The sequence below is a fragment of the Pelophylax lessonae genome, assembly GCF_965119305.1.
Source record: "Pelophylax lessonae genome assembly, chromosome: 8".
NCBI classification, from domain to species: Eukaryota; Metazoa; Chordata; class Amphibia; order Anura; family Ranidae; genus Pelophylax; species Pelophylax lessonae.
In genome coordinates, this window is record NC_138775.1 from 181955285 (window position 1) to 181968519 (window position 13235).

At 39.5% G+C, this 13235-nt stretch overlaps 1 protein-coding gene across 1 annotated transcript in view; it reads right to left on the reverse strand.

Moving 5' to 3' along the window:
- PALMD (palmdelphin) overlaps positions 1–13235 on the reverse strand; it is a 117638-nt gene that overhangs the window by 15618 nt on the left and 88785 nt on the right. Inside the window, exon 4 of the mRNA XM_082265862.1 lies at positions 2676–2790. Coding sequence (XP_082121988.1) covers positions 2676–2790 — 115 coding nt within the window. The remainder of the gene's footprint in view (positions 1–2675; positions 2791–13235) is intronic.

Sequence of the window (13235 nt, forward strand, 5' to 3'; positions counted from 1 at the left end):
AGATGCTGAAGCTCAAAAAAATGCTAATAGCCTAAAATAGTGTGCATGGACACATATAATAACACTATTTAGCTTCTGGGTGCAGAAGTAAAAATGCTAATAACAGCTTCTAGGAGCTTAAAAAAAAAAAAAAACGCTAGTGTACATGGAGCCTAATAGTGCATTTCTAGAACAAGACAAAGAATGGCACACATTGGTTTGTTATTAGAAAGACAATTAGTTAAAAGCTAAGTTGACCTTTTTAGAAAAAAAAAAAAGGTTTTGACGGTAAAAAATGTGTATTTATTGCTTTTTTATTCTCAGGAGCCTGCAGAGCATTGCACCCGCAGCTTCACCAACTTTAAATTGTGACAACGGGTGTGGGTTAGAAGAACCCCCACTCGCTGTCACATTGGGGAATCGGGGTGAGGGGGGGGGGTTGCTGCATTGTAGCATGTTACATATTACACCCTAAATAGAGGTCTAACAGGTAACATGTTACTAAATGTGAACTTAGCCTTTAAAATGGTAAACATGGATTATTAAACAAAGTCAGCATTGTCAGCCAGGATTTTAGAACATAAACTCGATCCTTAAATATGATGGTTCAAGGAAATCAATGCAAATAAAAATAACCGCAATAAATTTACTATACGCTATGGGATCGAATAGCTAAAGGCAAATAGGCTGTTGACGGGAATTTTTTGTTACCTTAGTAAAGTATGTGGTGAAGCTCTGTGTTCTTATTTTCCTTGCTCAAGATTGGGTATTCTTTGCAAAGTACATTTTTACTACATTCAGCAAGCTGAGAAAAATTTCAAAGTGAACAGCCCATCTGACTTTATTATATCATCCCTTTTTTTTCATCTTTTTTTTTAATTTTTAACAACACTGAAACAAACGGCTTAAGCGGAAGGAAAAATAAAAAGTAAAAAATGTAAAAAGACTAAATAACTAACAGTGCAGTACATTACTGAAGCTTTGCAATATATAAACACATTCACATAGGTATATGAAAGAATACATTTTTCAAAGGGAAAATGGCTTGTTACTAAATTCTAAGAACAGGTGGAAACATACAATCCATCCAATGTGACCATACAGCATCAAACGTGCACATGGCATTATGCAAATATTAAGGGGATCTGTCAGTAAGTGTGTGCCGAACAAGCCGGATAGAGTGCCAACTACTGAAACCCAGTACCTCTTTAGTCTTGGGCAGCGCCATAAAAGGTGAATTAGGGTCCCATTTGGATGGCAACAGCTGGAGACAGCCCTTACTCAGATTCTTTGAAGGAATTAGGGGGTCATGTTTACTCTATGTAGGAGAAACACCTGGGTCAGTTTGGGGAGGAGGGGATACAGAGACCAGTTGCGTAGACTACACAATTTGATCCCAGACATCATCAGTATTAAGACTTAAATCTGATTCCCATCTGCCTCTGCACAGCTGGGGAAACTTCAATAGGAATCTGTTCAACAGGGTCAGGTACTGTATGACGATGAAATAAGACATTTGGTCATGGGCACTTGTACTAAACTGTCTATTAAAGGTTTTTGGGAAAAAAGAGATGAAGGCCTGCTCCATCTGCAGAAGGTATTGATAAAACCACTTTGGGTCTAGGGGGACTTCGGAGTATAACTATGAGAAGGATTTGGAGGGGTTCTAAAGTCAGAAGGTTTTTTCTTTTTATCGTAATGCATTCTATGCAATAAGATAAAAAAAAAAAAAAAAACCTTCTGTGTGCAGCAGCCCCCTCCCAGCCCCCCTAATACTTACCTGTGCCCCCTCAGCGATGTCCACGAATACCTCGGCCATCCGAGACACTCCCTCCTGATTTGCTGAGACACAGCAGCAGTGCCATTGGCTCCTGCTGCCTTCAATCAAACTCAATTAGCCAATCAGGAGAGAGGGGGCGGGACTGAACTGCAGCTCCGGTGTCTGAATGACTCGGGTGCACCCAGAGCAAGCTGCTTGCTGTGGGGGCACTCAACAGGAGGGAGGGGCCAGGAGCTCTAGCCAGGGACCCGAGAAGAGGACAATCTGGGCTGCTCTGTGCAAAACCACTGCACAGGGTAGGTAAGTATAACATGTTTGTTATTTTAATAGAAAAAAAAACAATATATATATATATATATATATATATATATATATATATATATAATATGTTGTTGGCTTTGATTATGGCACGCATTCGCTGTGGCATGGTTTCAATAAGCTTCTGCAATGTCACAAGATTTATCTCCATCCAGTGTTGCATTCATTTTTCCCCAAGATCTTGTATTGAGAATGGGAGAGTCGGACCACTGCGCAAGGCCTTCTCCAGCACATCCTAAAGATTCTCAATGTTCTGGACTCTGTGGTGGCCAATCCATGCGTGAAAATGATGTCTCATGCTCCCTGTACCACTCTTTCACAATTTGAGCCCGATGAATCCTGGCATTGGCATCTTTGAATATGCCCGTGCCATCAGGGAAGAAAATATCCACTGATGGAATAACCTGGTCATTCAGTATATTCAGGTAGTCAGCTTTGGGCACATTCTTTGGGCACATGCAGTAATTATGCAATAGGATAGTTACTGGATGCTTAATTTAGTTAGTTGCTTAGTTAATTCCAGGTGGCGACTTTTTTTTTTGGCCAGGCAGTGTAGCTTAGGTTGACCATACCACATTACTGGTAAGCCTTTACATACCTTTATGATATCCTCTGTAGTTCTCTCCACAGACTTCAGTCTCTGTAAGACCCGTACTTCCCTAGCAGACAGTTGTGTTTCTTGCATCTCAAGATCGTCAATCTCTTGCTCTAGTCTGTAAATAGATAGTAGTGAATCCCCTTGCAATGTGCTAGACAAATGTATTCAAAAATTCAAATTATGAAATGTAATGCTCTTGCATTCCTGCTATTCCTGGAGATTGGCTTACACAAACCTGCAGTGAACTTGACTCTCAGAGGAAGCTTGCATATCATTATCAATGAATATAGCTCGCTCCTAGCACACACTGTGTTTATCGGAGTCATAAATATGACATTTTGAAGTACATAAGATACATTTCTTCCCTCCATATTTAAAGATTTGTTAGGTACATTCCTGTGAGGTTTAAACATATTATGATGCTACAACTTTGGAAGATATAGAAGTACAAGCAGGGCCAGACCATACACAAAACAGGACCATAAGTACACCTACTGAGCTCCCTACTCTCCTAGAGCAGTGATAGTGACCCTTGGCACCTCAGATGTTTTGGAACTACATTTCCCATGATGCTCATGCATCCTGCAGTGCAGTTTAACATCATGGGAAATGTAGTTCCAAAACCTCTCCTCTGTGCTTGTATTTGTATATCCTTATATTGATATACTTATCTGCATTATTAACCTGTAATATCCATCTCCTGTATTGGTTTGGACAAGCTTTGTTTTGGAATATTGATGTATTTCTGAAAACTCAATTAAATTCTTATAGAAAATAAAAGTAGAGGACATTTGGTAAGTTTATTTTCACACCTTGTCACATGGCATGTGTAATATTCTACAAAAATACAGTACATTACAACACAAAAGTTAATAGCAATTTAAGATTTTCTGTTTCAATATATTTATTGAAAGTTTTTCCAAATTGTAGGCAAAGAATGACTTGAAGGATAAGGTCTACAACGCAGGTGGAACATATCAAAAACCACGAACAAATACAAAAAAGGATCCAAATAGTATACCACCAGTGATTCTCAACACAAAGGGTTGTTATATAAAGTGTAGGTTTAACATAAAGATAAAAGTTCTTATAAAGCATACAATAATCCTATTTAGAAACCCAGCAAGGGGAAAAATTAGCCCCTATACTTTGCCATCACCCATCGGCTAGCCGTCGTGGGTCATGAGCAGGGCCGCTGATAGGGTGGGACCACCGGTCTGCTTGTAGGGGGGCCCGAGCACACAGGAGGGCCCACAAAGGGAGAGGGGGGTTCATGATGAACGACATTTACAGAAATCTTCCTCCAGCAGCTGAAAGCAGATTTCGCCCCCTCTCCCTGCTGCCAGCTTTTATCTGCTGAGAAAGAGACAGTTGTCCTTCACTAATCCCCCTCCCTTCACTAATCCCCCTCCCTGTGTGGGCCCTCTCCCCTCCCAACATTGGCTCTTATGTTAGCTCTGCTTCTGAGTTTGTTATCTTTGTAACTTTGTTTCTCTCCCTGCAGTTCTTCCTATACTCCTTGTCCCAGCTTGTATATATTTTTTCATCTCTCTCCCCATTGCTCTGTATTCCTGACACAATCACAGCTGATCAGCTGCATTCTCATGGTGTGAAGAATTTACTGATACACTGGTTCCATAGCTGCCTGTTATCTTGTCCCAGTGAAGATTAGTGTGCTTTATGTAGCTGGGCTTCCCACTCTTCTCCCCCAGACTGCTTCCTGATCTATGCTTCTTCTCCTCTACACTCTCATGCATGTGCATGAGCCCCAACACCTCATTCACACACAGAGATTTATTTATCAACTCAGGTTTATCTTTTAGATTTAGCAGGAATTCTGTGAGTTATGTTGTATTTGTGTCTGCTAATAATGATTTTATTGTATTTTTATCGAAATATAGCTTCAATATTTTCTTGGGGGGGGGGGGGGGGTCCTGTCAGGTAGTGTGTACGGGGCCCCGCAATTTTTATCAGCAGCTCTGGTCATGAGTATGCAAAGTGCACTACAAAATGTGTGAGCAAAATAACTAAATGAAAACAAAGTGCAAAAAGAAGAAAGGTAAAGAAAGAAAAAAAAAAAAAAATAAAGAAGGAAGGGGAGAAAGGGGGAAAGAAGAGACAAGGAATGGAAAAGAAACATGAGAGTGGAAATGAAGAAACAAAAGAAGAAAGACCGTTCAAACACCCGCCTCCGCTGCCCACACTCCTCAGTCAGCTGGAAGTTGGAGATACCTAATTTAAGGATCCCAAACACGGTTAAACTTAGCAGTCCTATCCTTCAAGATACCGACCAGCTTTTCCTTGAGCATGATCCATGTCAGCTTACTTTTAATAAAAGCCAGATCTACCGTTTTTTCCAAGCGGTCGCTATAGTGATTTTTGCCGCAAGAAACATGAAGTGGATTAAAGTCTGGACATGTTTGGGAGCATTGGCAACAGGCTTGTTAAGAAGAGCCACTTTGGCGTTTTTAACTATATTCACCATTGTCACAGAATAGATTAGAGAATGAACCGGCACACCTCGGTACAGGTCCACCACGTGTGGAACATCGTACCAGGTTGACCACAACCCCGAAAGTACAGAGAGAAGGCCCCTTGGTACATTTTTGAGAGGTTGTCTGGTACCAGGTACCATCTAAAGAGTCCAAACAAACAATTTAGCCAAGCGCTCACTCCAAAGGGGAAGACTGGCGTGCTGCTCTCCTCAGGCAGGGAACTCCAACATGGGTACATAAAAGTAAAGAAAAAGGAGGCGCAAACACCTAGTGAATTACCCGTGGTCACTGTTTATAACATTTTTAATAAAATGCCAAATGCATACTCACAGACATGAAGATATTTAAAATCGTGTACAAGAATCCATCACACATGAACTGGAACATGTCCTTGAAGATAGGACCGCTAATGCGTTTCAGGAGTCAAGCTCCCTTCCGTTAGCGGTCCTATCTTCAAGGACATGTTCCAGTTCATGTGTGATGGATTCTTGTACACGATTTTAAATATCCTCATGTCTGTGAGTATGCATTTGGCATTTTATTAAAAATTTTATGAACAGTGACCACACGGGTAATGCACTAAGTGTTCGAGCCTCCACCATCTAAAGAGTACCTTACATCCTCCCTCCGCCAGGTCTGCATTCATGATACCCTTATACGTTCGAAGAGACTACTTGCACCAGTCATTTAAGTCGATCTCCTCCCCTAAGTCCCTCTCCCATGCCAGCATTTAAGGCAATTTCGCAGACAAGTAAACAAACAACCTGTACAGCATCGATATGCTCCCGCTCTGAGCCTCCCCACGGAAACATCTGGATTTAAAACAATTTCGGACTTTCAATGGCAACTAAATTAGTTGTCAGAAAGGTATTACAATGCCTCTCTGATCTAGCCATTATACTGTAGTTTCCTTATACCAAATTACTAAAAGCTTAAAATTAAATTGGTATGGTTTGGGATCAAAGCAATAGCGAGTGAACTGTTATGGTTTATTGCACGGAGCTCCACCCAAAAGGTACCTGCTCTCACTTTTGGCTCAGATCGTTGCAGCAATCTGTGCCAGAAGCATAGATGTGCACAGCCTTTTGCAATTTTATTTTTATATTATTTTTTTTTACAATATTTTTAGGGTTTAAATAGGGGGAATCTGCTCACCTGGCACACCCTTTGCGCATGCCTATGGCCAGAAGTTCAGTCCCCCTCCTTCCCCCTGCAGTCTTCAGAGACAGGTCACAGGTCCCAGAAGATTATATGACCATTCACAATGTGCAGCGTGGCTCGTGTATGCACAGTAGGAAACCAGCTGCAAAAGCCGCAAGGCTTTACTTCCTGTTTCCTTTACTTTAGAGATGCTGACGCCTGCACCTGAAGCCGATTAAAGAATCCGCTTGGGTGAGAACTTCGCTGGATCCCTGGACAGGTAAGTGTCCTTATATTCAAAGTCAGCAGCTTCAGTATTGGTAGCTGCTGACTTAAGGTTTTGGGGGGAACCTGGAGATCCTCTTTAAGAGCAGAATCCCAAAACCTTTCCTAGGAGAGGCATGGCTCCCAGGAGATGGTACAAAGTAACAGAAGGGAGTAGTCTATTCAAGTTCATACAGTTTGTGACTTCTCTGCAGGAGCTGGGGACAGTGACCAGGAAAGTCACAAAAAAACTATCATCTCAGCAGAATAATTTTATTTTCCCTGCACACACCCCAGTTTGTCTTGTTCATACATCAGCATGTGTACCTCCCCACCAAAGATCACACTTTTAAACAGGACAGCTTTAGAAGGCTACAAAGGTGTTCTTTTGTTCTGTTTGAGGAAACAAGGATCATAAGCTACTAACAAGACCAGACAAACCTTGTATGTTCATGAATATGTTTGTTCTCACAACAAACTAATCATTGCAAAAGAGTCTTTATAATTATATCCTAATGATATAAATAATAACACTGCTTGTTTAAGGTATCTCAGTTCTCAGAGCCTTGTACTGATGCCACAACTAATAAAGCCTTGAAAATATACGATAAAAAACTGTGCTCAACTAGTGTTCTCAAAATGCAACTCGGTGTGAAATCTGCATTATGAAAATACATACTGTAGGCCAATATTGCGAAAAAACTCTGAAAATTAACAAAAGTTTGAGAAATGCAACACAATTAAATGACAACTAGATGGTCTTATATTGAATTCCACATCTCTGGAATAAATACTCTGAGGCCTCTTTCACACGAACGATCCGATCAGATCTGCCTGTCAGTTTTTTAGGCGGATCTGATCGGATCCTCCATGCATCCCTATGGGGAAGTGGGTATCAGCAGTGACATGTCCACTGACACCCGCTGCCATCCGCATCTGATCCTGTCCGTGAAATCCGGACGGATGGAAACCCTATTTTCCATCTGTCCAGGGGATCGGATCGGATGAGAGCGGACAGGCTGTCCGCTCTCATCCGATTCCCCCATAGAGAGCAACGGGGCTCTGACACCTCCCATTCGGCACACAGAGCGGAGACACAGCTGTCACCTGCCTGCTCAGCAGGGATCAGTGTATTGATCCCCCCCTGAGCAGCAAGGAGTCCGCTGATGGAGGCGGACCGTGTGAAAGGAGCCTAAGGACTGAGCTTATTGAGTTTTGTGTATCCTTCATGTTACAGCAGTCCTAAACCCTAATGTAATACTCACCTGTTTTGTCAGATTTTTTAGTTCAAGTTAATAAATAATGCTTTATAATACTTACCTATGAGTAACCACAATACAGTATAAAAGCAATGGTCTGACAAACAAATATTTTTAACCTGTATGAACCCATGCTTAAAGAGGAAGTAAACCCGCTGAAAAATGATGTGAAAAAAAAACCTGTAAAGACAAAGGCATAATGAGCTAGTATGCATCGCATACTAGCTCATTATGAAGTACTTACCTAAAAACGAAGCCCCCGCAGTGCCGACAGGACGGCAGACATGTTCGGCCGTCCTGCTTCCAGGACGCGTCCTCCGGCCATAACTCCCGTGCATGTGCGCGGGAGCCGCTGCTCACGGCACTGGGCTCTAAAGGAAAGGCACGGGTGGCCGTTCCTTCAGAGCGCATGCGCCGATATCGTCATTGGCTGCATGCACTGTATATATTTCCTAAACGGTGCATGTTTAGGAGATATTTATAGCACCTGTAGGTAAGCCTTAATATAGGCTTACCTATAGCTAAAAGTATTTAAAGTGGGTTTACAAACACTTTAAAGATTTGTTTAGATAGATACGCTTTTTATTGATTTAGGATAGTGTGGTAGGGTGATTGTAGTTTTGCTATATGTTTTACTTTTCCCTCCCAAGTCCTTTTGTATCTTCTTTTTATACTTATGCATATTTTGATCAACTGCTGGAAATGGCACATACACTATATTACCAAAAGTATTGGGACACCTGCCTTTACACGTGCATGAACTTTAAAGGCATCCCAATCTTAGTCTGTTGGGTTCAATATTGAGTTGGCCCACCCTTTGCAACTACAACAGCTTCAACTCTTATGGGAAGGCTGTCCACAAGGTTTAGGAGTGTCTATGGGAATATTTGACCATTCTTCTAGAATGGTCGAGAAGGCTGGCTTCACACTGATCCACTTTTTTTTGGCTGCAGCGCAGTGTACTGGTGGTTTTAGTGCAAATTAGTTGCGCTTTGCCACAGACTTCTATTATGTCCTGTAGTTTTCTGAATTTTCTGAAAGCACACCAAAAGTCCTGCATATAGGGGGCAGTGTGGGATCTTGGTGAAACAATACCTGGATGTCTGACATTCATAATTTGATCTTCTATGTTTATTGTTTTGTACAATAAAAATTACTGTATTTACCTTTAATTTGGTGTGGTACAGTCCTAGTAGCTTTTTTTGGTAGGGAATTAACTATTTCTCAGTGTCTTGTAATGGAAGATGGTACCAGTAAAACCCTAGAACAAGTAGAGACTCATTTGTTGAGATCTCCTTCCTATTTCTTCAAGTTTTTCGTACTGTGCTACTTTAGCTGGCAATTGTGCGGTCATACACCACTGTACGGAAATTACATTTCTATAATTTTTTTTTCACACATATAGAGCCTTCTTTTGGTGGTATTTGATCACTACTGGGTTTTTTGTTAATTTTTGCTATATAAACATTAAAAAAAAATAATAATTTGATTTAAAAGAAAATGTATTTTCTACTTTCTGTTATAGAACATATCCAATAAAATCTAATTTATTCATTTTTAATTATTAATTCATTATTTATTTATTTAAAAATCCCAATAAGTGTATATTAATTGGTTTGTGTGAAAGTTATAACGTCTATAAACTATGGTATATATATTTAAAAATTGATTAATCCTGATGTACTGACGGCCTATGTCATTTCTTGAGGCCCTTAAAATTCCAGGATAGTATAAATACCCCCCCAAATTACCCCAATTTGGAAAGAAGTATCTAGTAAGAGGCATGGCAAGTGTTTTGAAGTTGTAAATTTTTATAAATTTTTTGGAAAATTAAGAAATTAAATAAAATTTGTTTCTTTCACATTTTTTTACATTTTTTTTTAAATTTGATTTTTTTACACTTTGATTGCTGTTACAGTGATGATCACTGTAACAGTAATGTTTTAGAACTGTCATGAATGGGTTACATTCATAACAGCTGTGATTATTATTGTGTGCTGTGATTGCCCACAGCTATCACATAGTACAGGGTGCTGTGATTGACCCAGGTATCATGTGATAGCTGTGGGTAATCACAGCATCACTATAGGAATCACAGCTGTTATAAATTCAATTCAATCATAACCGCTTTCTTGACATTGTGATCATGTGATTGCATAGTGACCGGCAACGGGAGCCATAATCTGCTGTGTCCAATGGACACAGCAGTCACAAGCACCCCTCGTCTGAATGGCGTACTAGTACTTGATCCAGCCTGGCCGTGCCGTCCTGCTGCAGTAAATGTACTGTGGCCAAGCAGCAATCAGTTAATTAACATCTTCAGTGTCACATTTTTATGGACCACTCTTGTGTTTTAAAACATTTCTTCCCCTGTTCTCTTACAAAGTAAGGTTTGGCCATTCTTTCTCTATTTTATAGAAGTATTATCTACATCTTCATCTTGCATCTTTTTTATCATTCTTGACTTCAGCATATTTGCAGTTTTTGCTCTAACAATTGTTTTATCTCTTTAGGCACATTTATTGCACAACATGGCTGATATAAATTTATATAACTGTGTTTTCCAATTTATACTCTATAATCTTGATATTACATTTTGTGTTTTTAGATTTTTTTTCTCCTATTATCTGCTTGGTTATTTACTTTATAATAGTTTTGATTATTGTAGATGCATTGGGAATTATTAGCTCAAGTCAGTCATCTATGCAGTATAAACTTTACTTGTTTGTACCACCTTTCCTCACACTGCGTGAGACCAAAATCTTTAAATATATTAAGGTTTTGAATAGCGCTCAAGAGGTAAGTATTTTCTGGTATAAAGTAAAAATCAACATGGAGATGCCCTTAGACTAGCAAGAGGAAAAACTAAGCCCAGAAAGTATTATTTTACTTAAAGATTAGATGATGTAGTCAGCCATCCACAGTAAGTGAATTTAAACATCCTTAGGACACACATCGATCTATTCTCTATATTTAAATAGTTTAATAAAAAACCTGAAAACATCCACAAAAACATTACACAAAGGAGAAGGGCAACCTTAGTGGACCATATCTTCTGCTATCACTCTTCTATGTTTTACATAAGCGAGAATTCTGGACCAGGCTCTTTCCCACAACAGGCAAAGAGCCCTACCCAAATGTGTTTTAAATATTTTAGGCAGTGCCCTGACCCATTTTTAGTAACAACTCTATTGGACTTTACACAGAAGGGGATTGGATGCACACAATCTGACTGCCTCAGGCACCTGTGTCATCTAGCACAGACATGTTAAACTGGTGTTTTTGGGACACATGTGACCTTCTTGCTTCTTCTGTGCTGCCCGTAGATAACACCTCTTCTCCTGTTGATGAAGTGTACCATACTTTACATCACTGTGTAGCTTAATACGTCAGAAAATGTTTTTGGCCCCTTTCTCTGAAATAACATCTAAGTTGCAATTGTTGCTATAAAGTTATGTGCCTGAAAGCAGGGGTGACCACAGAGAAATTTAAGGGATGTACCCTTAAGAGAAATTCAAGACATGACTATATGATACATAGTTATATTGGTCCAACTTGGACCAATGTAAAACTTTGTATATAGCATACCTGGCCAATCCCCCTGGAAATTGTAAATCACTGAAGTAGAATCTGCCACTTCAGTGATCTCCACTTTCTTCTGGGTCCCATACTGAGCAGCCATCTGAAGGACCTTTTCATAGTTTTTGAGCACAGAATAGTTAAAAGCTCTGCCAGGGTTCTTTGCGGTCTGCGGTCTGCGTTCTGTTTGAGAGATTTAAATTTACTTCCTGTCTGATAGACACAGCAGGAAGTGAGAGGAAAAGTCTCAAAAGTAAGGGAAATCCCCTGTTAGATAGTTGTCCCCAAACCAACTGTTCATATTGGAGAATTTTTCCTCTTTTCATTTTATAACTCAATATTTTGGATTTCCCTTCAAAACTGAATGGTCCATATTTGACTAAACAAAAAAAAAATGATATTCACTGTTTATTCTGAAATTTCTGCTAACCCAGTTTAAGTCTAAAAGGGCAGTGATTGAAAAACAATACCATGGCATTGCTGTTTCCACATATTTTAAAGTAGAAAACAACGGGTCTCTGATTAGAGATGGATGATCCTGGAAGGAAAACAAAATTTTGCAATTCTTAAACTTCTTCAGCCTAAGGTTTACTGTACTCATTCTTAATAGACCCTTGCTTCTTCAGGTCTAGAAGTGAAAAAGGATCTTCCCACAAACATAAAACATACAGTATGTATGAACCCCTGGCCATTTAATGCATAAGCCAAACTTCTGTACTGTATGAGTGGAATCATCAATGCAACCATGGAAGATGTAAAAAAAATATAATATGCCTACAACTGCTATTCTGTGGCCATTCATGATATGATTTCTGTTCATTTGATAATAGCAATAGCCAGTAGTGAAGACCAAATTAATATTTTGTTATTATTGTTAAGATGTTAGAATGCTAAATTCAACCATGATCTTTGCATGAGATCAGTAACTTTAGTGCTAGCCATTTCTCTTTTTAGTTTAGGATGTAGTGCTGGTATATGTATTGTTGCCTTTTGTTCTGTGTACCTGTGCATACACCCTAATCATTGTAGTAGCATGAGCCTATACACATTTAGATACTGAGAGATCTTTACACAAAAGAGGTAGTTCAATCAGCAATACACATTTATTGAAAGGGTTACATATATATATATATATATATATATATATATATAAATTACACACTAAACAGTATTTACAACCCATTGTTAGTACAGATCTCCTGGCTTTCAATGGTATTTACAAATTACCCACAATAGCCATATTTACAATACCATGTACTTATTGAGCATGGAGTTAAGTTACCTTTTCACTTCAGGCATGGTGCCTGCCGTGTGTATTCAAACACTAAAGAGAAAAAGCATGTATACATTCTAAGTGTAAGATATATAGTCTATATTTACCATCCCCAGTAGCTTCATCCTAGTCTGCTTGCAAGAGGAAGTTCCTCTCCCCTCACCTATACTAATATAGACCCATATCGCCTTGCTCAGAGCCATTCTGATTGGTGTAGCAATCTTACCCTTCTCCTCCCTTTGGGCGTATATTATTCAGGATTGGGCAAATTGCCCATCCCTGAACCGACGATCACCTTCATTGCATATCTAAAGACTGAGTCTTTGAATTAGAGGGTGAGATAAAGGAATGACCTGTCATGGACGATTGTCAATTATTTTCTAGCCCCGTAATGTCTGGCTAGCAGGAACTTAGGTACAAGATGGTACTATTCTGCATATCAGTTTGTTTTTTAGTGCAAATAGCAGAGCTGGCATTTCAAATGGACTTGTTAATCAAGTTACTATTGCCTGCAGACTGAAGTCACACAACTTCATATAATTGATAATCA